The sequence below is a fragment of the Myxocyprinus asiaticus genome, chromosome 47 (genome assembly GCF_019703515.2).
Source record: "Myxocyprinus asiaticus isolate MX2 ecotype Aquarium Trade chromosome 47, UBuf_Myxa_2, whole genome shotgun sequence".
Taxonomy (NCBI): domain Eukaryota; kingdom Metazoa; phylum Chordata; class Actinopteri; order Cypriniformes; family Catostomidae; genus Myxocyprinus; species Myxocyprinus asiaticus.
The window spans coordinates 10,392,645-10,419,600 of NC_059390.1; the positions used below are offsets into that span (position 1 = coordinate 10,392,645).

Genomic DNA, 26,956 nt, shown 5'->3' on the forward strand with positions numbered 1-26,956 from the left:
CGACAAGAAAGATCTTCAATTTCATACTGACCTGTCACAGACATTTTTCCAGATGTCAGGTCTACAGCACCTTCTGTGGTCTCTTTGTAATCATAACTATGCTTATTTTTATACAGAAAGAGACCAGCCTCAGCTAAGTTTGATTCAGACATTGAAGGTTTAATTCCACCAAGACCTCTCATACCATAAGGAGTCCTATCATATTGATAGTGGTCATCCCTGTAGCCAAAACGATCCTCTGGTAATTGGGCTGAGGGCTGTTGAGCTGCACAGCTCCCTGCAAAAGGAAGCTTATAGACTACATCACAGCAGACTGATCTTCTTCCTGCAGTCAGATCTACTGGTTTACCCTCTTCCTCTGTAATTACAGCAGTAATCACCTCTGCAGTGGACCCATTCATGGTAACTATGGTTTGTGCAGGTTTAACTGTGGTGAGGTCAACTGCACCTGATAAGCCTGTTTCTAGTCGAGGGGGGATAGTTGCACTAATGCCATTGTTTGTAATTGTAGGAGCTATTGTTACAGGAACATGATGAGTTTTACCCACTGTTGTAGAGAGATTTATTGGTTTCTCTGGCTGAGTATTCAGAGGCCTGTAAATAATTTGGGATACAGGCTCAAAAGATTTAGCTGTTGTGAGTTGGAGAGGCATCGATGTGGACTGAGAAGTATCACTGCCATAAGCTACAGTGGCTGTGCATGTAAGAATGGTGATGCTGTCTGTAACCACAGACACTGAGGAAGTATCAGTGCTTAGGTTCACTACAGATGACTGCACAGCACTTTGATGACGCCCACCACCATCAATATTGATTGTCGATTGTCGTCTTGACTCAGAGGAAGACAGATCCACACCCTTCATGGATGTCTCTACATCTATCTTTGGGGTTCGGAGATCCACTACCTCTCCAGGATGGTAAGCATGGCCATTCTGCACTTGAATTGGTTCAGATTGCATGTTTTCCCAAACAACAGGGATACCAGTGGCTCTTGGAATGGGGTGTGGGGGTGGTGTTCTTTCATGCACAACAGACACTGTGGTTCTTTGCACTTCAGTGGTAACTACCTGAACACCAACATTTGGGATAGCTGATTGAGGCTGTGTTGAGGCTGAAATAGCCTCATAGACATGGCTCATGCTAGAAACTACCTTTTCTGGACCACATATTTCTTGACTTTCAATTGATTCAGTAATTCGCGTGAATGCCAGTGGTACTCTGGTTCTTTGTGGCTGTGGAGGTGGTTGAGTTTGTGGCTGGGATTGAGTTTGGGATTGTGAAGAAGCCTGTTTCTGAGGTGATTCTGGGCCAGGACTAGTTGGGGCTTGGGTTGTGATACCTTCTGTAGGTGAACCAGGCTGCGATGGCAATGTAATAACAACATATGTGTCACGCAAAACTCTGCCATACCTGGGTGATGTAGGAGACTTGAGGGGAGATGTGGTTCCAATTTTACTCTCGGAAGAGGGACTCAGATTAAGGACACTGTCTGCACTGCTTGTACTGAGAATGGTAGGTCTTGCTGGAGTATGGGCTGTAAAAGGTGGCTGAGCATTTGCTATGGGTTTGGGAGCAATGGGTGGTTTAACAGACTCCCCTGCTTTGTGACTGAAGGTCAGTCCTGCAGGGATGGAGGATGGCTTTGGTGGTACAGGAGGAGGAACATGGGGCTTGTAGGTTGGAGCAAGAGGTTGCCTTACTGGTACACTATCACCTGAGGTTGGCATGCCAACTGGAACAGTTCTTTTGGGGACCTGTGGCGGAGTCATTTTCGGATACACAGAGGGTTTGGGTAGAGTTGGAGGAGGTAGTGGTGGAGCAACTGGAATGTCTGCTTTTTCTAAAGACGCTGCTTTGCGTAGCACTACTGGTTTGGGAGGGACTGGTGGGGCAGTTGATACAACACTAGGTAGAGTGGATACTATATATTGAGGTACAGTTGGGAAAGGTGATACACTTACAACTACTGGGGCTGATGGTCTTAAAATTACACTCTGAACTGTAGCTGTAAAAGAGTCAATTTGACTAGAGGCCGGGAACTTTGACAAGTCAACAACATCTGTTTGATCAATTTCTACATTTTTCTTTATGAGTGCTTGTGCATCACTTGGTACTTCAGGTGATGCTGCTTCTTTTTGTACTGATAAATCATCTAGTACTGACTCTGACGCTGAGACTAATGTTTCCTGGGAAGCCTCATCAATAAGTGGCTCTGGTTCAGTCTTTTTAGTTGAAACTGTAGCTTTCTCAGAGTCCTGTGTTTGATCAGCAATGCTCTCTTCACCAGATTCCTCTTCACCTGATGAGCACTGTGTCACTCTTAGATCAGGTATAGGCAGAATCCTTCGTAGGGATGCCGTCTCTGTTCTCTCAGCTTGGGCTACTGTTGTTCCTTGTGCCATTCCACTCAGATCAGGGCCTACTTGAGTTGGACTGGTTCCTGGAGTCAGCACTGCTCTTTGTTTCTTCATAAGTTCTTCATAGGCTGCCTCTGCATCTAATAAAGGCCTTTCATTCTTTCCAGACTGGCCTGTGATACTTGATGAGAAAATCTCTTTGCAAGAGTCAGTATGAGTGAACACAATTTCTGGTTTAGGAATGTCTTCTACTGGCTTATCATGCGTTAGCTCCTTTTCTTTAAGCATATCTTTCTTTCTCTGCATCATATCTTCATATACCTCATCAGGTGATCTCAGAGGTTTTTTGGGTTTCTCTGACACAAGAAGATTAGCTGGTTCCTGTTCATATGATGGGTCATCAACAAGAGACTCATATGCATAATCTTCAATCAGCATGCCGCCATAAAGAGATTCTTTCCCAGGTGGTTGTTCTTTTACCTCAGTAGTTGGAGATTTGGCCTTCAGCATGATCTCCTCATATGCCTCATCAGCACTTCTTAATGGTCGATTTCCCCTTTCTTTGGACTGATTATCAGCATGTTGCTCATCTGTGGGAGAGTATAAGGAGACTGACATTGGTAACTGATATACTTTTTGGACTGCAGAAATCTTCTCCAGGAGTATCTCAAAGCTCTCTGGTTCTGACTCCATGCTTGGGGAGAGGTCTGAGCAGGAAGACCTGCGGAATTCCTCCATCTCTGCTTCCTGCCGTAGCTCTTCTGTAGGCGATGCATCCTCAATTGGTGAGAGGTTGCTTGGTGGTGTTTTTGGCCTCTCTCTCCTTCTCTGTGCTCGAATCTCCTCTTTGTCTTTCTTTGACTTCTTTCCTGAGCCCTTGTGCTTCTCCTGTTCTTTTAGAAGGTCCTCTTCCTCTCGCAGTTCCTCTTCCTCGGATGAATCCTCAATGGTGGGAAGCAACTGGCCTGGCTGCCGGTGCTTCGCTTTCCTCTGCTGCTTGCCCTCACCACTTGACCGAGCATGACTAGGGCTACTGCTGTCACTGTCTTCATCAAGAGAAGACAAAGATGTGGGGGATGTTCCTGGAGTAAAACTGGATGCATGTAAACTTGAAGAGCCTTCGCCTCTTGACCGATCATCAGGAGAGTCAGAAAGACTCTCTAGCTCACCATCATCTGATGTCTGGCGTACAGTCGCTGTACTGTTGAGTTCAATTGTTTTGAAATGCCGTATGCCAGCTCCACTGTCCGAGGAAGGCTGTTCTCCTTTAGCTAGTTCCTCAATTTTAGTCACAGAGATAATACTCTTCTGCTCTGGCTCATCTTCTGGACTGATACTGCTCTTTCTGAGAAGGTGCCTGGCCTTCCCTGAATAATTTTTTCCCTTATCATCCTTCTTTGCACTCTGTTCCATTTTCTTCTTCTCTTGATCTTTGATCTTCCGTCTGACAAGGTTTTCTTCATCAGATGGTGATGCATCCTCATCTGCGCTCATTTCTATGATCTGCTTCCTGATCTCCTCTTCCTCCACAGAGACGGGACTCTCCATTTCCACTTCCTTATCTCCAACAGTTTTTTTCCTCTGGTGTTGAGGTGAATGCTTTCCCTCATTACTGTCCTCAAAAGAATCTCCTTGGATATCTGTAGGAACAAGGAGTTTTTTCCATTCTTTTTTCAATGCATCATCCTTTTGTTCTTTAGTTTCTCCAAGTTGGTCATCCTCTGAGCTTGGTTCTGGAGACACTGGCAGAACCTCCAGTCGACGCTTGACCTTCGGAGTTTCAGGTTGTGATTCCTCTTTTGCTGTCACCTGGGCCTCTAGAATTGGAAGGACAGTGCTTTCCAACTTTGCCAGGTCTGAAGGACTTGTAGGGCTGCTCTCTCTGTCTTTCTCACCAGGTTCCTTCAGAAGTTCAGAAGCAGCATCTTCTTTTTTCTAGACAGCAGTAAAAATAATTACAATTTGCCAAGTTATGATTTCAGGGCATAATATAAACATATATTATATCATGAAAGACATAAATGAAAGGAACTACATGAAAATACACTTTGGAATACTATAGGTGACTAAACACTGATCTGCAAGAACAAATGTACTGTACAGTACCTCTAGATCTATTTTTACTGTTACCTCTCCAGATTCATCAACTTTATTAGGCTTTATCAATGTCTGTAGCATGCCATCCTTTTTCTCTTGTGGTTGTGAGGTCAACTTCCCCTCTTCTGAATGGTTTCTTTCCTGTTGGCTAAATACAGAGGGTGGGGAAGCTAGCTCTACAACATGGTCTATGCTATGGGACATACACTCAGCTGTTGAATGATTTTCAGTTTTTTTGCTGATCATTCCATTCAGCTCCTCATCAGCAAATTTATCTATTTGCCTAATTTCTTTCTCTTCTGGACTTTTAATAATATCTGGAATTTTGTCATCCTCATTAACTGAGGATAGTGAATCATTTTTTGTGTTTGAAATAACAGTACCAGACTCTCTTTTCTCCTCAGATCCATTTTTTGTATTTCTCTCTTCTTTTTCTGCAGAGGGTAATGGCAGTTCAGCTGTCTGATTTTTAGATTGATCTATTACTGTCATAGAAGTCATAACCTCTGTTTCTCTCAGCCTGAGTTTCTCTTCTTTAATTTTTAAATTTAAAGTGTTTAGAGAAAATTCTTCTTGCATATTCGAATGATCACCCTGGTCTATTTTAGAGTCTATCGTTGCTGTTTTCTCTACATTATATTTTTCAGGTTTCTCTACTTGCTTAATTAATAACTTATCCCCTGAATTTTCGGATATGGAAGAGAGATATTTTAAACACTCCTGAACTGCTTCAGAATTTTCCATAATTTTTACCTCTGTTATAACAGCAACCTTTTGAAGGGATGGAGAGCATGCGTCTCCCATATTTTTCTCCTCTATGTCTTTATCTGTGCTAATCTCTTGTTCAGAGAAAGTGCCTTCAGATTCAGAATTTTTGTTTTCAGACACTTTCTTAAGAGTGGCTTTCTGATCTGTCCTCCTAATGTTTTCTACATGATCTGGCAAACATTTTTCCAGTTCTGTTTCATCTGTGCTCATCTGTTCTTTCTCCTCACGGAGCTTTTTAGGGCACTGTTCCTTTGGATTATATTTGCTAACACTTCCAGCTGCATTCTCTGTTGTTTTTCCTGTGTATTCAAGCTCAATATTTGGATTGAGTGGAGATGAAGGTTTATCTAATTGTGTCTGTGATGTGGCCTGTACCTTCTTGACCTCTGTCTTATCTCCTGTTAGACTCTTTTCTGAATTGTCTTCATTTTTATCAACAGAAACAGCATTTGCCATTATACCAGATTCTTTGCTAATGACCTCTGTTTCTATGACCTCTGTCTCTACCAATGTATCTGTAACATCTGGCTCTTCTGTTTCACACTCATTTAAATGATTCTTTTTGGTTAACTGCATAGATTTTGTAACCTCCTTTGCCTCTGACCCGTTATCTAAAATAGGTGCTTGTTGTTCTGGCTCCACAGATACTTCCTGATTAATAATATTATGGCATGGCTGATCATGATCTGACTCAGCAAGGATTGGTGCCTCAATTTTCACAGAGGCTTCAGGTTTCTCTTCTGGCACATACCTTGTGCTAATCTGATCAGGATCAGTAGTAGCTGTCTTGACAGAGCTTGGCTTTACAGCTACGTTATCTACTGAATCTACATTCAAGGGTAGTCTGACCTCTTCAGAATGTTTCTCAGTAGTCTGACTATCTGGTTCATTGCTTATAGGAGGAGAGCTAGCATTGGGCCCTGTAACATTCAAATGTGTGGCTGACTCTGTGGTCCCAGTGGATTGTGGCTGTTTGTCTTTTTCTGGAATAAATTCCATGTAACTAGCCACAGAGGCCTCAATACATTTTTCATCAACACTGTCGGGCACTGTGTTTTCAGGCTCTGTTTTAATAGTGCAAGGACATTCTGGTTCTAGTACCTGGCACTTCTCTGGCTCACTTTTCTCTATCTTCTGCACCTCTACAAGGGCCTTAATTTGTTCTAGTGTTTTAGCCTGTTCTATGTGTGCCCCTTTAACATCTACTGTCCCTTCTGCAACATGATGTGTAGGAGGGGCATCCTCCTTAAATGTTTGAACAGGTAGCGTTGATGCACCCTCTGTGTTTTCAGTCAGGGTGCCAGGTGTTTGATCTTTGCTTCCTTCTGGTACTACCTGTATGCTCTTCGGTATTGGCTCTGCTGTGACCCCTTTTTCTGCCTCTGTATTTTCGACATCTTTTGCACCAGCAGCTTTGGCTGGGTCTGACTCCGACTTGTCAGCTAGAGCCTGAGTTATGCTGGGCATCCATGTTAGCCCTCTGGCAGGGGGTGCAGTGGCAGTAGGTGCAGGAGATGAAGGGGTGGAGGATGCAGCACCAGCTAGGGAGGAAGGTGGGGTGGGTTCATGTTTGGCTGGCAGCTTTGATGGAGAAGGTGGAGGTGGCATATCCCCAAGCTGTCCGGATAGAGCCCTTTGGGTCTGGCAGTTTAGGCAGAGCCATTCTTTCTTTAAAACAGAAAAAATGGAAAGATATTAGCATTAAATATTAGAGAATGGTGACGTGCTCTAGTAAATTCACATCCTTTGATTTAGCCATTTTTAGGGAATGTGCCATGTTGCACAACACTTTTAACTAATACATTTCATACGCTACTGCAAAGGGGGAGATCATCAATATAACTATTTCTAGAGTGCCTTTAAATGTATGTAACTTAAGAGATTGTTCATTTATTATTCATAGTAATGGGATGAAGCTTAAGCAGTTCAATGTCAGAAAGGCTTGAATGTGCAGTAAAGACATCTCCCTAGAGTTTGGAGATGCTGATGTATGAATGGGGTGTACAGGTATGTATTTAAGCAATATCACATGAGCAAGAGTGTGATATGGCCCTATATCAGCACGGCCTGTGGCCATGCTGCCGAATCACAGCAGTGCTGATTTAGGGCCATATAGCATGATTGCAAGTGTGATATTTCTTATATACAACAGTTCAATGAACAAGTAAATGTAACAAAAATTAGGAAAAATTGAGTACGGTCACAAAAAACGCATTTGTGCATGGAACAACTTTCTTACGCGACGGACCAGAATCTGCCGTTGCTGGTTCAAACCAAATGATGCGTCCAAGCCTCTCAAAAATATAACTTCAGAACTACTAGTATTGCAGCTTGGGCTGTTTCTAACATGTTATTGGAGAAACAAGGATGTGTGTGTGTGAGAGAGAGAGAGAGAGAGAGAGAGAGAGAGAGAGAGAGAGAGAGAGAGAGAGAGAGAGATGGAGCGTGTGTGATCACCTGTTGATGATGCTATAGTCTGTTAGTCAGCTTTCTGAAGATAATGTCATTTTGGTGAAATGCATCCTATTTTCTCAGTGGAAAAATAGCCGTCCAAGCGGGGGTATTCCTCCCTATTTTGCAGTAGCTGGTGCGCAAGAGTCTTTCACTATAGAAACCGCAATGTCCTCCGCCATTTTGTCCTCTCCAATGTAGAAACTTCAGTAAGAGATAAGCGCCTTGAGTTTGTGTAATTAATCAGTCTGTTGTGTCTCTCAGCTGTGATGAGCCTTAATGCTGATGTTGTTAATTTAAAGCCATTTAAAGCTGTTTCCTAGCTTTAGTAGTGTAGTAGTAATACAAGCGATCACGGAAGTGCTGTTGAATATGTCGACCCACTTCACGTCACCAAGTGGCTCATATTACACACAAAAATGGTCTTTTGCCTCCACCTGCTGGCTAAAATATGTAATGTCATAAAATTAAATGTAAAGAGACAGATGGCTCTTAACACATCTGCACTGCTCTTACACTTTAGTTTAGAATGGCACGAACACAAGCGGAGTGATACACACAGTGAAGCGTCCGAGTGATGATGGTGTGAGACCATCAGCACTCATGGAATGTCTCTCGTCCAATCAGATTCGAGGACCGTAACTAACTGTTGTATATATGCCTATATGTGGGGTGGGTGTGTTGGTATTTGTAGTTTGTTGAATGTCCATTGCTAATTTTAAAATAGATAAGCTATAAGATGCCATTTGTCTGCAACATTTAAGCAGGTTTATGCAGTGCTCTGTAAATTGATGTTATTACAAAGGGTGGATGAACAAAGCTGATGCTGTGAGCTGATGGGTATAGCAAAATCTCACAGTAGAGTGAGCCAAGCATATATATTTAGAGCCAATTAAAACTGTTGGCACATAGGAAAATGCAATAAAGGAACTGCTGTCTATAGCTGTTTGTGTGGACTAGCATTTTTGCTGCATAATTTACTTGAGAGACCACATGGGAAAAAATTCCATCCCCACTTAAGTGGTGACTGTCATTTGAACACAGCTCAATTAAAACAAAACAACTGTTTATAACATATTTTTTCAGGCCACTGGTATTTATTTCTTCAGATCACAAATATATTTAATAAAAACACTGACATTGTCAGTGACATCCTTGACATTGTGTGCTCCACAAATGATAACGTAAGAGATTAATGTGGACTAGCATTTTTGCAGCATATATTAATTGCCCTGCGGGGATTAATAAAGTTCTAATAATATTACATGTTCGTGGGGGGGATGTGGCTGCCACGTGCAGGCGGTCCTCTCAAGAGGAATCATGCCCCACTGGCTGACGTAAATCCTGAGCAATCTATGATAGGCTTCAGTGCTGAGGCATGCTTAGTGAAGCTGTGTCCTCATGGTTCTCTTAGCTTGGCTGCAGGGTTTCGTCTAAATCTACAAGAGGTCTGGGGAGGTCCCTGTGCCATATGAGACACTTCAAGAAAGGGATATTTCATACCACATATTATGGGTTGGAATGTGGGATGTAATATGTACAAAGACAAAGGGACAAAGACACACAATCCTAATGAGACTGCATGAGATAAATAAAAGACATGTTTGTAACTCTATGAAAGATACTTGTATGTCAACATTATTTAGTGAGGATTTTCAGACAAGCAGGAAATACTATTCCTCCTATGCAAAGAGACAATGTACAACCTCAATTCCAAAAAAGTTGGGACAGTATGAAAAATGCTAATAAAAACAAAAATGAGTGATTTGTAAATTATTATCACCCTTTGCTATTGAAAGCTCTACATCTACACATTATATGATGTTTTACCCTGTGAATTTCATTGTTTTTTTTTTTTTAAATATACAGTCATTTCAAATTAGATGATTATTACACGTTTCAAAAAAGTTGGGACAGTCAAGTGTTTACCACTGTGAAACATCACCATTACTGCATCAGCATTTGGGCAATGAAGACACAAGTTTGTAGAGTTTAGAAAGTGGAATTTTCCCCCATCCATCCATTATGTAGGTCTTTAGCTGCACAATTGTATTGGGTCTTCGTTGCCATCTAATGCGCTTCATAATGCACCACACATTCTCAATTGGAGACAGGCCAGGACTGCAGGCAGGCCAATCTAGCACCCACACTCTCTGCTAAGACAGCCATGCACTTGTAATCCGGGCAGTATGTGGTTTGAAGTTGTCCTGCTGGAAAATGCATGGACGTCCCTGGAAAAGACGCAGCGCTTCTGGACAGTGTTGATGTATGGCTTCTGCTTTGCATAGTAAAGTCTTAACTTGCATCTGTGGATGCAGCGGCTAGTGGTGTTGACTAACAAAGGTTTACTAAAGTTATACCAAGACCATGTTCATGATATCCATTAGAGATGAATGATGTTTTTTAAGACAGTGACGTCTGAGGGATCAGAGACCACGTGCATTCAGAAGTGGTTTTCGTCTTGCCCTTTACGCACCGAGATTTAACGAGATTCCTTGAATCTTTTAACTATATTGTGCACTGTAGAGGGTGAAATGCCCAAAATCCTTCCAATTTGTCTTTGGGGAACATTGTTCTCAAGGTGCTGGATTATTTGCTGAAGCATCTGCTGGCAAATTGACAAGTCTTGAATGATCCTTGCTCTTGAAGGACTAAGATGTTTTTGGAGGCTCCTTATACAGTACAATGACACAATTGCCTCACCTGTTTAATATCTCCTGTTTCACATTGCATTGTTATTAGTCTTAAATTGTCCCTGTCTCAACTTTTTTGGTGTGTGTTACAATCATCTGATTTGAAATTACTGTACATTTAAAAATAAATAAATAAATTCACAAGGTAAAACAACATATTATGTGTAGTTGTGGTGCTTTCAATATAGCAAAGAGTGAATATAATTTACAAATCACTCCTTTTTGTTTTTATTAGCATTTTTCATACTGTCCCAACCTTTTCGGAATTGGGGTTGTATGACAGAGAGATAGGAGACTAAATTGGCATTATGAGTTTCATCAAAATGTTCCTTAAATTATTTTCTCAGTCTGTATATTTGTATATTTTGTCATTGCCAAATTTAAAATCTATGAAAAGTTAAAAGTTTATGAAGGAAAAAAAAAAAAAAAAAAAAAGAAGCAGAAAACGAGACAAAAATACTGATTAACCTCAAGTTCTGTTCAGTTATTTTTGACTGATTGAAATTTTTATTATTATTATTAATTATTTTTAATCGTATAGTTCATCTGAGAGATATAAAACTTTTGGGTGACGTTTCCTCTTTTTACCATCTAAACACACACACACACACTCACTCACACACACACTCACTCACACACACACACACACACACACACACACGCACTCACTCACACACACACTGAAAAGATTCCATTAAGTTTAAGTGGTTTTCTAAAAAAAGAGATTTGGCCAACAAAGGTGAAATGAATGGGTGAGACTATAATACAGAGTGAAAATGCACAAACACTAAGAAATGAATTGATGAGACTAAGGCCACAATGCAAATAATAACAATAACATAATTAATTTTAATGATCTGAATTATAATTTTCTAAATTATATATATTATATAGATAACATATACATATATATATATATATATATATATATATATATATATATATATATATATATATATATATATATATATTATATATATAATTTATAATTATTTAAATATAACTATAATTATTTAATCATTATATTGAATTATTCTTATTTAAGGCTTTCTCAGCAAATATTTATATATGTGATGATTAATTGCGATTAATTAATTGGCATACCATGTAATTAATTTGATTAAAAATTGTAATCGATTGAAAGCCCTAGTCTAAATATATTTCCAAATGTATAACTTGTGATAAAATGCTAATTTTATATGAAAATTAAAAGGTGAAGTTAGTTAATAGGTGTGAAACACAAAATGTGTAAAAAATTTGTTATTATAGTATGTATTGAAAAAAAGGTGATACCTAAAGACTGTTCTGGACAATTTTGACTGTGAACATTACAAGTGTAAGCCGGAGTATGAAAAGAACTTCAAGGTTAAGAAAATGATTTTTGTAGTGTATTACATACCACAAGCTTCAAAATAGTTATAATATAAAAGGGTAGTTGACACATGGGGTAGTTAATGTGTTTCGTGTCAATTAACCAAAAGAGGCTTTCAAACATTCAGATCACAACACCACTGTAATGTTCTCCAAATCATATTATTCCTGTACACTTTCATCTGATCTGTACTTCAAAATGATATGTACTGTATATATACTCTCACTTCTAATGCAGCTTGAAATTGAAAAATTGACAGGTTGCACTAAACTCCTTATGTTATTCATGTGACAAATGACATTTTGTTATCAGATCAGATGGGGTAATGTAGACCTGGAAGTGAGTGAAAAATGCATCTGTTTGACTCTCAGGTCATTTTGTTCAATCTCTGACCACTAACAACTAAAAGACCCTGAGTTACCTGGCTAGGGTACTCCTGTGTTCCAAAATGCAAGGATTTATAGGGATAGTTCACCCCAAAATGAAAATGCTTTATTTACTCACCCTCATGTCGTTCCAAACCTGTATGACTTTCTTTTTTGTCTGTTCCTCACTCAGTCGCCAACATATGGGTTTAGGAAATTTGGAATATAGCGCACAAATTGTATGGACCACTTTGGTTATTCTTTGATGGTGCTTTTCTGTCATTTTGGAGCTTGACAGCCTCAGTCCTCATTCATTTCATTATATGGAAAAAAAGTGTTGAGGATATTTTTCAAAAATCTACCTTTTGTGTTCCACAAAAACATAAGTGTTGAAACGACATAAGGGTGAATAACATGGTGAATAAATAAATGACAGAATTTTCATTTTTGAGTTAACTATTCCTTTAATAGCCCCACAAACCGAGGTATTAAATCCAGCAGGCTGAGAGGTAGAGAGATAAAAATTGATGTGAAATAATGAGAGCTCAGTCAGTGATACATGATCTGAGGTTTGGTCTGAAAACATTGCTTGTCTTCTCGCCACTCATTCTTTTATATTTGCTGAGTCTGCAGGCAGGGATCTCAAACACAGAACATTGAGTTTTTTATGAGGGCCAGTATAATCTACGCCAGACTTCTTTACAGTGTCTCAGACTGCTGATAAGTGATTGTGTCTGAGATTTATTACTGTACATATCAGTCAGAATAGAAATTTACCAGCTGTACAGTACAGAAAAAAAATTGCAGGTAAAGCAAAGTGTTTCCCACTCTGTGTTTGTAAATAGCACCCACAGGGCTTGGTTTACATACATGTGAGTCTTTAGTTTTCTGATGACAGTGCAGTATACAGAACACTAGCACTGAATTGAAAAGACAAAACAATACACAAATACTCACACACAGACAAACAAATTCATGGCCAGTTACATGTGTGCTTAAATGCCTCTCAACTTTGTGATGTAAAAGAAATTGGCCTTTCAGCGTCAACCATTCTCCAGAGACTTCTTGCCATGAAGTCTGAAGTAAAGTAAAAAGCCAACACACAATTGCGCTCATATACAATACGCATTTAATCCACCGAGACAATATTCTCATTATTTACAGCATTTACATTCATTTTACCAGTGGTGTCATCACTGAAGATAATAGAAAAGATATTTACAGATCATTTAACATTAGACATCTCAAGAGTAAATACAATTAACTTGTCACTGTATGTTATTGCCAAAAGCCTCAAACATGCAATTATAGCATAGCAGACACCAATTTGCTAAATCAACAACTACATCAACAATAATCAACAATAATCAACAAAGCAATATCATATCATTTAAAAATGAGAAATATCCTTACAGATGAATCTCCTTTATTAAGAAATCCACCTCACATTTAAAACATGATGCCCCATTCAGAAGCAATTAGGCTGATGAAAGGCTGAAAGAGTCCAACGAGGGTTTATCGCTTAAATTTGGACTCCTCTTGTCATTAAAGAAGTCTGATTTTATTTCAGTCCTTCATTAAATTTCTAACGGAAACAAAATATCTACTTATAACATGATTAAAAGCATTCCATATAGCAGTGCTGTGAAAAAGTATTTCTTCTGTTTTTGTGTATATCTCAAACTAAATTGTTTCAAAAATTCAAACAAAATCTAACAAAAAACAAAGGCAATCTGAGTAAAAACAAAATAAAGTATATAAATGATAATGTTATTTAATGAAGCAAAAATGTTATCCAATACCAACTGGGCCCCTGTGAAAAAGTTACTAAATCCCCAAATCGATGAAACTGCATTCATAATGGGGTTCAGCTGGACTAGACACTCCCAGGCCTGATTACTGCCAGCCCTGTTCAATCAAATCAACACCTAAATAGAACATTTTCAGCAGCATGAAGTTGGCTAAAAGGTCTCACCCAGTAGCATACTATGCCAAGGTTGAAAGAAATTCCAGAAATTATGGAAGAAAAAGGTGATTGAAATTCATCAGTCTGGGAAGGGTTACAAACCTATTTCAAAGACTCCAAAGAACCACAGTAAGAGACATTATCTCCAAATGGAGAAAACTTGGCACAGTAGTGAACCTTCCCAGAAGTGGCCAACCTTTCATAATTCCTCCAAGAGCATGGCAACGACTCATTCAGGAAGTCACAAAAAAGCCAAGGACAACATCCAAGGAACTCCAGGCCTCTCTCGCGTCAATAAAGTTCATTGTTCATGGCTCCACTATCAGAATGACACTGACCAAAAATGGCATCCATGGAAGAGTGGTGAAGTGAAAACCACTGCTAGCCCAGAAGAACATTAAGGCTCCTCTGAATTTTGCCAAACACACCTTAATGATCCTCAAACCTTTTGGGGGAATGTTCTGTGGACTGATGAGTCGAAAGTGGAACTGTTTGGAAGACAGGGGTCCTGTTACATCTGACGTAATTCAAACACATAATTCCACAAAAAGAACATCATACCTACGGTCAATCATGGTGGTGGTAGTGTGATGGTGTGGGGATGCTTTGCTGCTTCAGGGCCAAGGCGATTTGCAATAATTGAGGGAAACATGAATTCTGCTCTCTACCAGACAATCCTAAAGGAGAACATCCGGTCATCAGTCCGCGAGTTGAAGCTCAAGCGCAACTGGATTATGCAGCAAGACAATGATCCAAAGCACATGAGTAAGTCCACCTCTGAATGGCTCAAAAGAAGCTAAATTAAAGTTTTGGAGTGGCCTAGTCAAAGTCCTGACTTGAACCCGATTGAGATGCTGTGGCAGGACCTTAAATGGGCAATTCATGCTCGAAAACCCTCCAGTGTGGCTGAACTAAAACAGTTCTGCAAAGAAGAGTGGGCCAAAATTCCACCACAGCGTTGTGAAAGACTTATCTCCAGTTATCAGAAGTGTTTGGTTGCAATTGTTGCTACTAAAGGTGGCACAACCAGCTATTAGGTTTTAGGGGGCAGTTAGTTTTTTTACATGGGTGATATAAGTGTTGGATAAACTTTTTGCTTCAATAATAAAAAAAATAATACAAATGTATTTGAAAACTGTATTTTGTGTTTACTCAGGTTGCCTTTGTTTTATGTCATATCTCATTTGAGGGTCTAAAACCATTTAGTATGAAAAATACACAAAAAAGAAGAGATCAGGATACTTTTTACACAGCACTGTAGAACTGTTAATCAGGGAAAACTGTGCATGGAAATTCTCACAGAACAGCACTCAGTGTTGTATAGCAGAGCACAGGTGAAGTGGGTGTGTTCATTCTCAGAGCCAGAATGCATGTATGTGTGAAATCTGTCAATAAAGGTATGAAACAGCTAGATTTACTAAAAGCCCAAAGAGTAGGCTACGACAGGCTTATTCTGCTAATGGAATAAACTCACAAGGATTTACCATGCTATCCACAGTTTCTGCCAAAATACAAAGTTAATACAGTTATTGTTACCACTGTAAAATCATAATACATTAATAAGGGATCTCCTTCAAACAGTGTCCTAAGCTTTTAGAAACTTTTCTGATCAGTGAACATCAAGGCTAAGGCAAGCATCATTATTACTGTTGCTCATATTTAGGGTTAGGGATATGAACAAACCCCTATGTCTAAGTATTAAACTTCTGCTTTTCTAGGCACCAGAAAATGTGAAATTGTGGAGAAACTGTCAGGACAACTCCAACATGCCTAACTCAGTTACAGTAGTTTTGTTGAAGTAAAAATAAGCTTAGTAACACTAGTATTGAGAAAGGTTACCATGATTTTTGTAAGGGCTATCAAAGCTTTGACATGATAAGCAATTTACCGAGTTTATCTAGACTGAAATATTTACACTTACAGTATACATACAGAAAAGCCTTTTTAAATGTTGTGTTCAAACATTACCAATTTAGGTATCTATATTTGTTTGTACTACTGTTATAACAAACCTTTTTTTTTTTTTTTTTTTTTTTTTTGGTACTTGCTGCGAACAGATATGAAATCATATTTTCTCAATGACCTTTCCTCAGATTTCCTCCTCCCAGCTCTAATATCATTCACCACCTCCTCTCTTCCTCTCCTCCTCTCACATCCGCCACCCTTTTCTCTCCTCATTAGCTAGCTGCAGTAAGTCCATGTGAGGTTGAAACTTCCTGTAAGACTGTGTGTTGGCACCATACTGGTTCATACTTGTGCTGCAAGTTTACTTCAACTGTTAAAAACACATATCGAGGGAGTTCTGCGCTGCGTCTACGGGGTGTCCCCTATTTGGCTGGTAGAAAGCTTACTTATAGCTGTCTCTGCATATAATGCTGGGACAGGAAAAAGTATTTTAACTTAAAAAAAAAAAAAAGAAACAAATTGGCTTGAAACCTAAATAAAACATGAATATCTGAAGCTCCAGATGAAGACACGGCATAAATTTATCTGAACAAATATTTGGTCACTCAGTGTGACAGGTCATGCACAGACAAAGGGACACGTTGTGCTGTAGATTAAGAGAAACAAAGGTATCAAAATTCATAGACATCCTGGCTAGAAATCAGAATATGGCTAACAAAGCAAACATCATAATCAAACAGACAGGCGAACAGATCTCCATGGCGATGGAAGGCACAGAGACATTATATAAAGTGATCAAACAGACAGACTGGAAGACGGTGCTGTACAGTAGTTATGGGAACAGAACACAGACAGAGGCAGACTGAGCCTTAAGAGAGATATGAAGTGTTCAAGCTGAATATTAGTAAGAATTGTCTTTAATGACAAGATGTTTAACTTGTTCTCATTTTACTGAGAAGCTTCATCATCTATTTATCATCTGCTTTCCATTTACTAAGTAGTCCAGGGAGGATTTTAGAGCTTGAGTCGAGTCTTATACTTGAGCCCCCCCAATACTGACAGCAAGCCACTGCAAGAAAAAATGACAAATTTGAAAGAATGTCTAGACTGCTTTTATCATACAATGAAACCATACAGTGACCACAGGCTGTCAAATTACATAAAGGACAAAATAGCACCATTACAGTACTGTCCATACCACTTAAGTGATACACTACAAGCAGGGGTGTACAGTAACGAATTACAAATACTCACGTTACTTTAATTAAGTAGGTTTTCCCAGGAATTGTACTTTTTGTTTAAAAACTGTATACTTTTACTTGAGTACATTTTAAGTGCTGTAACTGTACTTTTAATGTGCTATTTTCCCACCGTCTGTGTTCGCTACTTCCCTGTCCTGATTTTATTTTTATCTATCAAGATAATTGGCTAGGGAGAGTCTCGTGACTCCCGTCAAATCAAATCACACACTTGAATGGCAGCTGTAGATCGGGCACCAACTGTTATGGATGTGGAGGATGCCTCAAACACATTTTAACACCTCAACATCACGGCCGCAACTGAAAGGGATTTTCGCAGTGAAAAAGGCCAATTGCTTGACTGTGTCATGTGAGTTTAACTTGCTCAAGACAGATATCAGCATTAATCCTGCCTCTAATTTTAAGAAACATATGAAGGTAAATTTCATATTTCTGCTTACTAGATTCTGTGTCTATAAAGTAGCCTGTAATTTAGCTATCACTGAGATTTTTCGGTTGATGTGAGAGATTAAGGCAATGTTATCAATAGAGCTGGGCGATAAAACAATCTTGATGTTTATCTAAAAAAAAAACAAAAAAAAAGAGATGTCCTCGATATCGATGATAAACTTTTGAATAATTTTCTATACTTAGCCTTTGTTCTACATCTAGAACAGGGGTGTTAATTACATCGATTGCAATAGCAAAACAACCACTGGTTGGTTGATCTAGATAAAATATAAAAGATTGACTTTTTATTTCCTGACGTCTGTAGCTGCTTGTCGTTTGATTGACAGGTGGCTAATGTTTGTGTGGTGTGTGCTCAGAGAGCGCTGATGCGGATACACGACTAAATGGTCAAATACACTTCATAATTCCGCCAGTGCCTGTCTTGGTGAGGCATTAATGTAAACGCAGTCGGTTTGGTCTAAAGTGAACGTAAACAGTGGGACAAAAAGCGTATTTGTATCAAAATGTCAGTCTTGAAGTGTACATCTAACCGAATTGCGCACTGTCTAGTAGGCTATGTCATAAAAAGGCTATTAATCAAACAACAATAACAAGGAAACGAGAAAACCACTCACTACTTTTGGCTGAATAACTTGAGTAGCTTTAAAAGTATGAATGTAATAGAATAAAACAGTGACATTTTTAATAATAATATATTTTTTTAAATATTGTTAGGTTTTTTTTTTTAATAATACCGACCCCTGATGTAGAGAGTGTTTTACTTTGTATAATAAATTACCAGGAAATTAGAGATGATAAAATATTTTATAATTATGCTTAGCCTTTATCAAGTTTTTTCTAATGCCTGATAGAAAAGTATCAACCTTTGTAGAGCAATACTTCAGGCAGAACATTCCACCAGTCACAAACTTCAGAAAATTGTGCATCATGCATTAGAATGAGAACACAACTATTTCTGGGTTTAAAAGATTCAAGAACTAAATCAATGTGGAACATTGTATCTCAAAAGGAGTACAACGTGGCCCCCCATGTGCTACTTAAAGAATAATTCACACAAAAATGAAAATTCTCTCATTATTTACTCACCCTCATGCCATCCCAGATGTGTATGACTTTCTTTCTTCAGTAGAACACAAATTAAGATTTTTAGAAGAATATTTCAGCTCTGTTGGTCCATACAATACAAGTGAATGGATACCAAAATGTTGACGCTTCAAAAAGCACATAAATGCAGCACAAAAGTAATCCATATGACTCCAGTAGTTAAATCCATGACTTCAGAAGTTATATTATAGGTTTTGGCGAGAAACAGATCAATATTTAAGTCCTTTTTTGCTAGAAATTCGTCTCCCTGCCCAGTAGATGGTGATATGCATGAAGAATGTGAATCACCAAAAACAAAAGAAGAAAGTGAAAGTTAAAGTGGAGATTGACTGAGCAGAGAGAAGAATTTATAGTAAAAATTGACCTGATTCTCAACCAACGTATCATATCTCTTCTGAAGACATGGATTTATCCACTGGAGTCACATGGATTAGGCAACTTTTATGCTGACTTATGTGATTTTTGGAGCTTCAAAATTTTAGCACCCATTCACTTGGATTGTATGGACCAAAAGAGCTGAGATATTCTTCTAAAAATCTTAATTTGTGTTTTGCTGAAGAAAGAAGACTACACATCTGGGATGGTACAAGGGTGACTAAATTATGAGAGAATTTTCATTTTTGTGTGAATTATTCCTTTAAAGCCCAATGTGGCCCCTGTACCAAACAACTGCTCTTCCGCCTCTATTGTGCGGGACATAACGTGCCAAGTGACTGCTTTTTTTGTGGTTTTTTTTTTTTTTTTTTGCATTCCTAGCATTGTTTTGAACATGTTTTATGCGCAACAATAACTCTCTCAGTTGGCATTAAGGAAAATTTAGACCCTACACATAAACTGATTTTAATGTAATTGTTTCATACATTATGGTATTGAAAATAACTTTTTCATCTTTTCATTTCTGTAATCATGTCGCCCTTTTATTTATTTATTTTTTTAAATCAGAATTATGTAGTGTTTACAGTATCATAGATAAGTGATGCATTTTAAAAGTTGTGAATCACAAACACCTATAAAATACATATATTTTTTATTCTTTCTGGCAAACAGCCATAAAAGGGAATGTAAATTACGGTATGTGTGCTACATTTTTAAATTGCAGCATAGAGTTTTTATTATAAAGGGGCATAGCTTTCGCAACTCAGTACTCAATACTCACTACTCATGAGTACCTTTAAATGAGCTACTCTTTTACTCTTACTTTTTTAGGTTTTAGGACAGGTACTTTTACTCTACTCAAACTACATTTTTTTAAAAAGTAACAGTATTTTTACTTGAGTATTATTTTTCAGTGCTCTTTCCACCCCTGACTACAAGTCTGTTTAGTTATATTCTAAACCCATACAACAGCTTTGTGTAAGGAACACACTGAAATGTAAGTTGTTATTAATTGAAAACCTTGCCCAAAGCAATTGTATGGCTTCAGAAAACTTTGTATATATCACATGGACTAATATTATGCTGCTTTTTTTTTTTTTTTTTGACAATTTCGGAGGTTGAAAGCAGTAAAAAATAAATAAATAAATAAATAAAACAAAAAAAAAAAACGATATAAAAGCACATTAAAACTTTCTGGCTGTTGCACATTGATTCAGGGAGGTGATCATGTAAAACTGTATGGCAGGGATGAATTCTGCTCTGAGGAAGGCCAAGCAATGCTGTATCTGACCCAGGGGAGGAAATACTGAGGAAGGGGAGTCAGCTAGATGTATAAGCCTGGTGGGAGTGTGAGGTGGATGGGTCACAGTGGACATGAGGGTGTGGGAGTAACCCTGGAGAACAGAGATATGGCAAAACCAGAGACAAGATTTCATCTTAAACAAATAAGCATGTACACGATTTAGTGATACACAGAACTGTCTGTGACTGTATGTATGGAATGAGTGGGTCATTTTTTGTGGTGGGGGTGCACTGTGGGGAGGGATAACACATCAGGTGGCTGGCAAGTGACTCAAAGCCTGAGGCAGATGGCCAAAAAAAAAAAAAAAAAAACACACGCAAGAGTGTGAAATCTAATCCCTGGTCCAGTTCTCTACACTCTGCCACACTGAAAAAGTGTCACACCTGATTTGTCCAACAACGCCTACCTCATTAACCAAAAGGAAACAGTTACTTCCCTGACTGACTAATGTGCAACCAAGTGAAAATCTAAGCAGTCCTGTCAATTACTTCCGGACACTAATAATATTCTGATGACAGAAAAACTTAATTTTTATTTTTCTGTGAACTATTCCTGTAAAAGCATTAATTGAAATGCCAAGGGAATGTTTCAAACCTCTCTCAAAACAACTAGGGAGGAATGGTGAGAATTTAATTGGAGTGAAGCAAGGATTCTTTCAGAGAATAGGGATGAAATGGGAGTCATGGGATATACTGTATTAATTCAAGTAATATACTGTAAATCTGTGAAGAAGGATGGAATGAGGTGGAAGAGCAGGACTACCAGTACAAGGAATTGCAGTCTTATGAATAAGTGAAAAACTCAATGGAGAAGGTGTGTTGCCACTTGAGAGATAGAAGAAAGAGGTACAAAGGAAAGAAACAGAGGAGATGATCTTTGAAAGCCAAAGCGTTTCATATTAATACCATGTAAATATTGAGAGATTTAGAAATAAAGGCACTCGAATGGCCTTCGGAAAAAAAACTTAACTGTTGCCCTTTAAATCCTGTTAGCAAAAACAGATTACTAGTACACAGGATGCACACTCTCACATGAACACTCACCCCACGCTGTCACAGCAGCACAAGCAGTGTTGAAGTCTAGCAGGAAGATAGAGAGACTAAATCTAATCTCAAGTGAGGATGTTCTTCAAATGGAAGCACTTCAGCACTGATCCTGATAACACAATTTGGTATAGCTCTGAGCTATTTTGATCAGGATGATCTGACAAATAAACAACACACTGCAAAGACACAGTCAAAACCATTAGCATCTACAATAATATGTGGTCTGTGTAAATTAAAAATGGCAGGACTCTCTTTGCTTTTCAGTTTCAGTTTGAGCTAAACTGGAATCACTGATGTCAGCCATCTTGGTAGGGTACACTAGAGACAGTAGCCTAGAGTGGGGAGGGGACAGACAACTCATAGAAAAATGGGAAAAATCGTAACGCTCAATATGGCAGCTGAAGGAATGGAAGACCTCCTCTTCAGTGAAAAGAGCCAATAGACTTTGTGATAGACTTTGTACACTCTAGAACCTGTGCATTAACAAGATTGGCCTGAATGTTTTGTTTTTTTTTAGCTAAAGAAGCTAAATGAAATAATACCGTTGTTATCAGATTATATTGTGGATTTCAAAAATATTATTGAAATTAAACCTTGACAAATAGTTTTTGAGAGTTTGGTCTTTCACCATTCATGTAAATAGGAGTCGTACTGTTACATACATAGAAAAAAAGCTGCCAGGGGTCGTTACACAAGAGTTTAAAGGGATAGTTCACCCAAACATTTAAACTCTCTCATCATTTGCTCACCCTGATGCCATCTCAAACTTTTTTCTTGAGAACACAATGATTATTAGAAGAATATCTCAGCTCTGTTGGTCCTCACAATGCAACTGAATGTTGACCAGAACTCAGAAGGTCCAAAAAGGACATAAATGCAGCAAACAACTAATCCACAAGACTCCAGTGGTTAAATCAAGATGGCCTGGCCATCAGGAGAACCGTGACTTTTCCTGGTGGGCCGGCCACGAAACGGGGCCGCGATATGCCAAAGTAGCCTGTGATATGATGAAGGGGGTCACGATATGCAGAAAGGGACAGTGAAAGACATTGACCCCCCCCCCCCCGGTTAAATCTATATCTTCTGTGGGTGAGAAACAGATCAAAATTTAAGTCCCTTTTCAATGTAAATCTACACTTTCACTTCTACATTCTGTTGTGGAAATGACTTTCACTTTCACATTCAGCCACCTACAGGTTGGGGCTGGTCAAAGGTGGAGATTAATAGTAAAGAAAAAGGACTTAAATATTGATCTGTTTCTCACACACACACCAATCATATTGCTTCAGAAGATATATATTTAACCACTAGAGTCTTATGGCCTACTTCTATCCTGCTTTTATGTCCTTTTTGGACCTTCTGAGTTCTGGTGACCATTAAATTGCATTGTGAGGACCAACAGAGCTGAGATATTCTTCTAAAAATATTTGTTTGTGTTCTGCAGAAGAAAGAAAGTCATACACATCTGGGATGGCATGAGGGTGAGTAAATGATGAGGGAATTTTCATTTTTGGGTGAACTATCCCTTTAAAGGGACTTTGGGTACACTTGAAAGTATAATGTGTAATGTTATTGGTTGTACCATGTGAGGTGGAGTCAGATGCACATGATCTGGCTAATCTTCTTGGATAACCTGAAATAGACTCATGGGATTACACAAAGCAAGCGTGAGTGACCTGGTGTAACAACCCGTGGTCAAACACATAGGGTGGTTTACACGTGAACGCCATCAAATGCTGTGGTGCACAGGGAAAAGCTTGTTAGCTCAGCCAAACCTGTTCATACAGAGTGAGAAACATGTGAAGGATATCAGAGATGGAAGTGACCTTGAGGAATGTTATGATAAATTTAAAGACGTTCTCTCACTTGGAATATCAAATCTTGTTGCATTCTATTTAAAAAACAGTATGAAGATGATTCTATTTCATAATATAAATCACGAAGTGCACAATAAGGGTCACTCTAATGAGGCTTATTTTGCAACAGCTGATTTGCTTACAAGACCCATTCAGTGGCTTCCTTCCAAATTATGTGTTTGTGTCCTTCATGACACTTTTGTTACAAAATGTTTATACTGCTATGAAAACTTAGCCACATACTGTGTCTTAGTTCTTCAATGCCTGGCCCTATTCAATTATTTGTAGCATAAGTTTTACTGTTTTTAAGGGTTCCCATGCTTTTTGACCTCCATGACCTTTTTATAATTCTTCTAGGTTTCATTGTTAACGATTAAGATTTCATTACATAACACCATTTGAAAGTCAGATACCAATCATTGAAATTAATAAACAATGTAAAATATTATTCTTATAAGCATCAAAATGTCTCCAATAAGACAACATTCTGAGATTTACTGTGGCTCAATTGAGAATTTGGCTTTCTGAGACTCCACATGCCCCCTCCTGAGGTAGACTACTTTCTGTCCCTAAGGAAACAATTATTAGCTTAGAGTCACACAGCCAGTTATCCTCACTGGACATGCTGGTTTGTGAGCAAGTGTTATTCTACACAAAAACTCACAAAAAACAAGAGCATAATCAGAAAAAAAAAAAAAAATTATATTCATTAAAGGTGTGTCCCAAACCGCACACTTCTATACTATTCTACGTCATTTTGTGGTGTAAGTAGTGCAAGTAGTATGTTTACACTGAGATACAAGTGTTGAACTGAGGTCCGCTAATGCACTTAAGCTAGCAGCAACACGTCACGTGTGCTTGAAACATCACTTCCGTCAGCTGTTAAATGCCGAATGCTTCTGTGTAGTAACAATCCGCTAAGTGCATAGTATATTTTGTAAGTGCATAGTATATTTTGTAAGTGCATAGTGTATAGTGTGTCATTTGGGACACAGCTTAAAACATTCCATGACTTTACAAAGCCTGGAAATAACTATTTTAAAATTCCTTGACATTTCTATGGCAGTGGGAATCTCATAATTAGCTACTGTAATTAGCTACTATATAATATTATACAGCACTTACTAATAGAATATGTTAATATACAATAGTCCCTGAGGTCTAGATCCATCATCAAGGCAATTGATATTACATGCAATGACAGCAAAATTATGCATTACATTATACTTTTTTAAATATATTGCCATTGATCACTTTTAAACATTCAAGTGTAGTCAAGGTGCAGGATGTGATTGATGACTAATTCAGAGCTTGTTAAATGTTAAGCAAAGCGTATCCTCCAATCTCTTGTCTAACTCCCTACCTAAAATGTTTGCTAAACAGCAAAGCAAATTTCCAGACAGGGAGCAGCAAGTTGGTGACTCATCTGAGATAGGATCAGACTATGAGTCTCCCCTATCCTCAGTACACACACACACACACACACACACACACACACACACACACACTTATGTACATTCATTCAAATAGGCTCAATGCGTGTTGGATTACAGAGTCAAGTGTCAAGCTTTTTAAGAAAACAGAGAAAGGAATGATGGGAATTCTCTTTAATGCAAAAGAACAATACACTTTAAGATAACCAGCACAGGGCCTTAGCTGTGAGGCTAACATTGTATATGCTGTTGACAAAATAAACTTTTAGCAGACATTTAAACTATACCATTTCTCTTCCTGAACAATGGACCAAAAATATTGCAGACTTATCTTTTTCGCATGGGTGTATTCAAATTTGTCAAATGAAATGCTCTCTTGAAAGAGGATGTCGCATTCCAGTAAATTATAAATACCACCTGACCTGTGATGTAAACTAAAAGCTATTGATAAATAAAAATAAATTACAAACTTTTCTATGTGTCCCACCTTACTTTCCTGTTTCAACAAGAAATACATCAATGCGGGGGAAAAAAGTGCTTGACAAACAATTTCATGGGGTCTTTAACAAGGAATTGTAGAGTTGCAGCAGAATGTCTTACCTCTGAGAGATGTGGAGTGGGGTTAAATCCACACAGGTTGCACACAATCTTCTGGCACTCTGTGCAGGTGCTGTAGTTAGTTGTGTCTCCTGATCCCAGGTTCAGCTTCACTTTACAAAGTGGACAGCAGGACTCAGAGCCTGGGACTGGAGTTTGAGGCTCCTCTACTTTTGCTGATTTCGTAGAGGATTCATCTGCTAATGCCTTCCCTTCAGCAATTGCAGGTTTTGGAGATGCTGGGTCTTTGGAATAAACAGTTGGAGTACCTGGGGGTGAGTCTGAGCCTGAGTCGGGGGGCGATCCAGGAGGGGAGTCTGCATCGGACCCAATGGGGGAATCCGGGGGTGATCCTGGAGGAGATTCAGGGGGAGAATTTGGTTCCTCCCCAGTGATGAGATTGGTGGCAGAGCTAAGGATGGATGAGCCAAAACCAAACATCTTTCCAGACACACTCTCAGTCGCCTGAGAAGCAGTTGCTGGAAGCTTTGCTGACTCAGTGAGCCCACCGAACCCACTGAAGAGTTTCCCGGTGACTGACTCGCTGGCCTGAGCTGTGGAGCCACTCTGAGGTTTGGACGAGCCACCAAACCCACCAAATAGTTTCCCTGTGACTGACTCACTAGCCTGGGCACCTGCAGAAGGTTTTGTCACCTCTGTCAAACCCCCAAGACCAAATCCCCCAAAAAAGCCTCCATCCTGTTTTGGGGTAGTTTTTGCAGGAGAAGGCTGGGGACTACCTTTTGGGCTCTGTGAAAGTTTCTGAAGAGGGGGAGGCTGTCCACGCTTGGCCCCTGGTGGTCCAGGCTGAGGTCCTTGCAAGGCCTGCTGTGGCCCTGGTCCAGATTTTGGTGTTGTTGGAGGTGTAGCTCCTTTTCCTGTGTCAGCAATACTCTGCTGTTTGGTCAGCATTGGGGGCTTCTTCCCTGGTTCACCCCTGGAGGGTGAACCAGATGGTGGATCTTTTCTTTGTGGGGAGGGAGGGGCAGAGCCCTGCTTGGGGGGCTGTTTCATCATGGGAGGCCCAGGGGGCTCCATGCCCCCTACAGCCCGCTGCATCTGACAGTTCAGACACAACCATTCCTTACCCTGTGGCAGAAAAACAGAGAAATGCATGGTCTGAGATTACAGATGCAACCCAGAAACACATACAAAAAAATTATTAAAGGGATAGTTCACCCAAATATGAAAATTCTGTCATAATTTACTCACCTTCATGTTGTTCCAAATGAATATGAATTTATTTATACTGTGGAACATAAAATTAGATGTTAGGCAGAATGTTAGCCTAATCACCATTCTCTTTCATTGTATATTTTTTTTCCATGCAATGAAAGTGAATGGAGACTGAGGTTGTCTGTGCCTACAATTTTGTTTTACTTCTCCTAAAGTGTTCCTCAAACAAGTTTGGGAGACACAATGGTGAGTCAATGATAACAGATTTTTTTATTTTTTTTTATTTTTTTTTGTGGAACAGTCACGTCAACTGTTTATGTAAGAGTATACATTTGCATTTGGTTTTACTTCAAGCTCACTAGACTTAATAATAAAGAGCTCAA

At 39.0% G+C, this 26,956-nt stretch overlaps 1 protein-coding gene across 1 annotated transcript in view; it reads right to left on the bottom strand.

Annotated features, from left to right (window-relative positions):
- Window positions 1–26,956, bottom strand: part of pcloa (piccolo presynaptic cytomatrix protein a) — a 60,079-nt gene that overhangs the window by 29,372 nt on the left and 3,751 nt on the right. The window contains exons 3-5 of the mRNA XM_051691699.1: window positions 25,401–26,486; window positions 6,363–6,890; window positions 32–4,292 (exon numbers count right to left, since the gene is read on the bottom strand). Coding sequence (XP_051547659.1) covers window positions 32–4,292; window positions 6,363–6,890; window positions 25,401–26,486 — 5,875 coding nt within the window. The remainder of the gene's footprint in view (window positions 1–31; window positions 4,293–6,362; window positions 6,891–25,400; window positions 26,487–26,956) is intronic.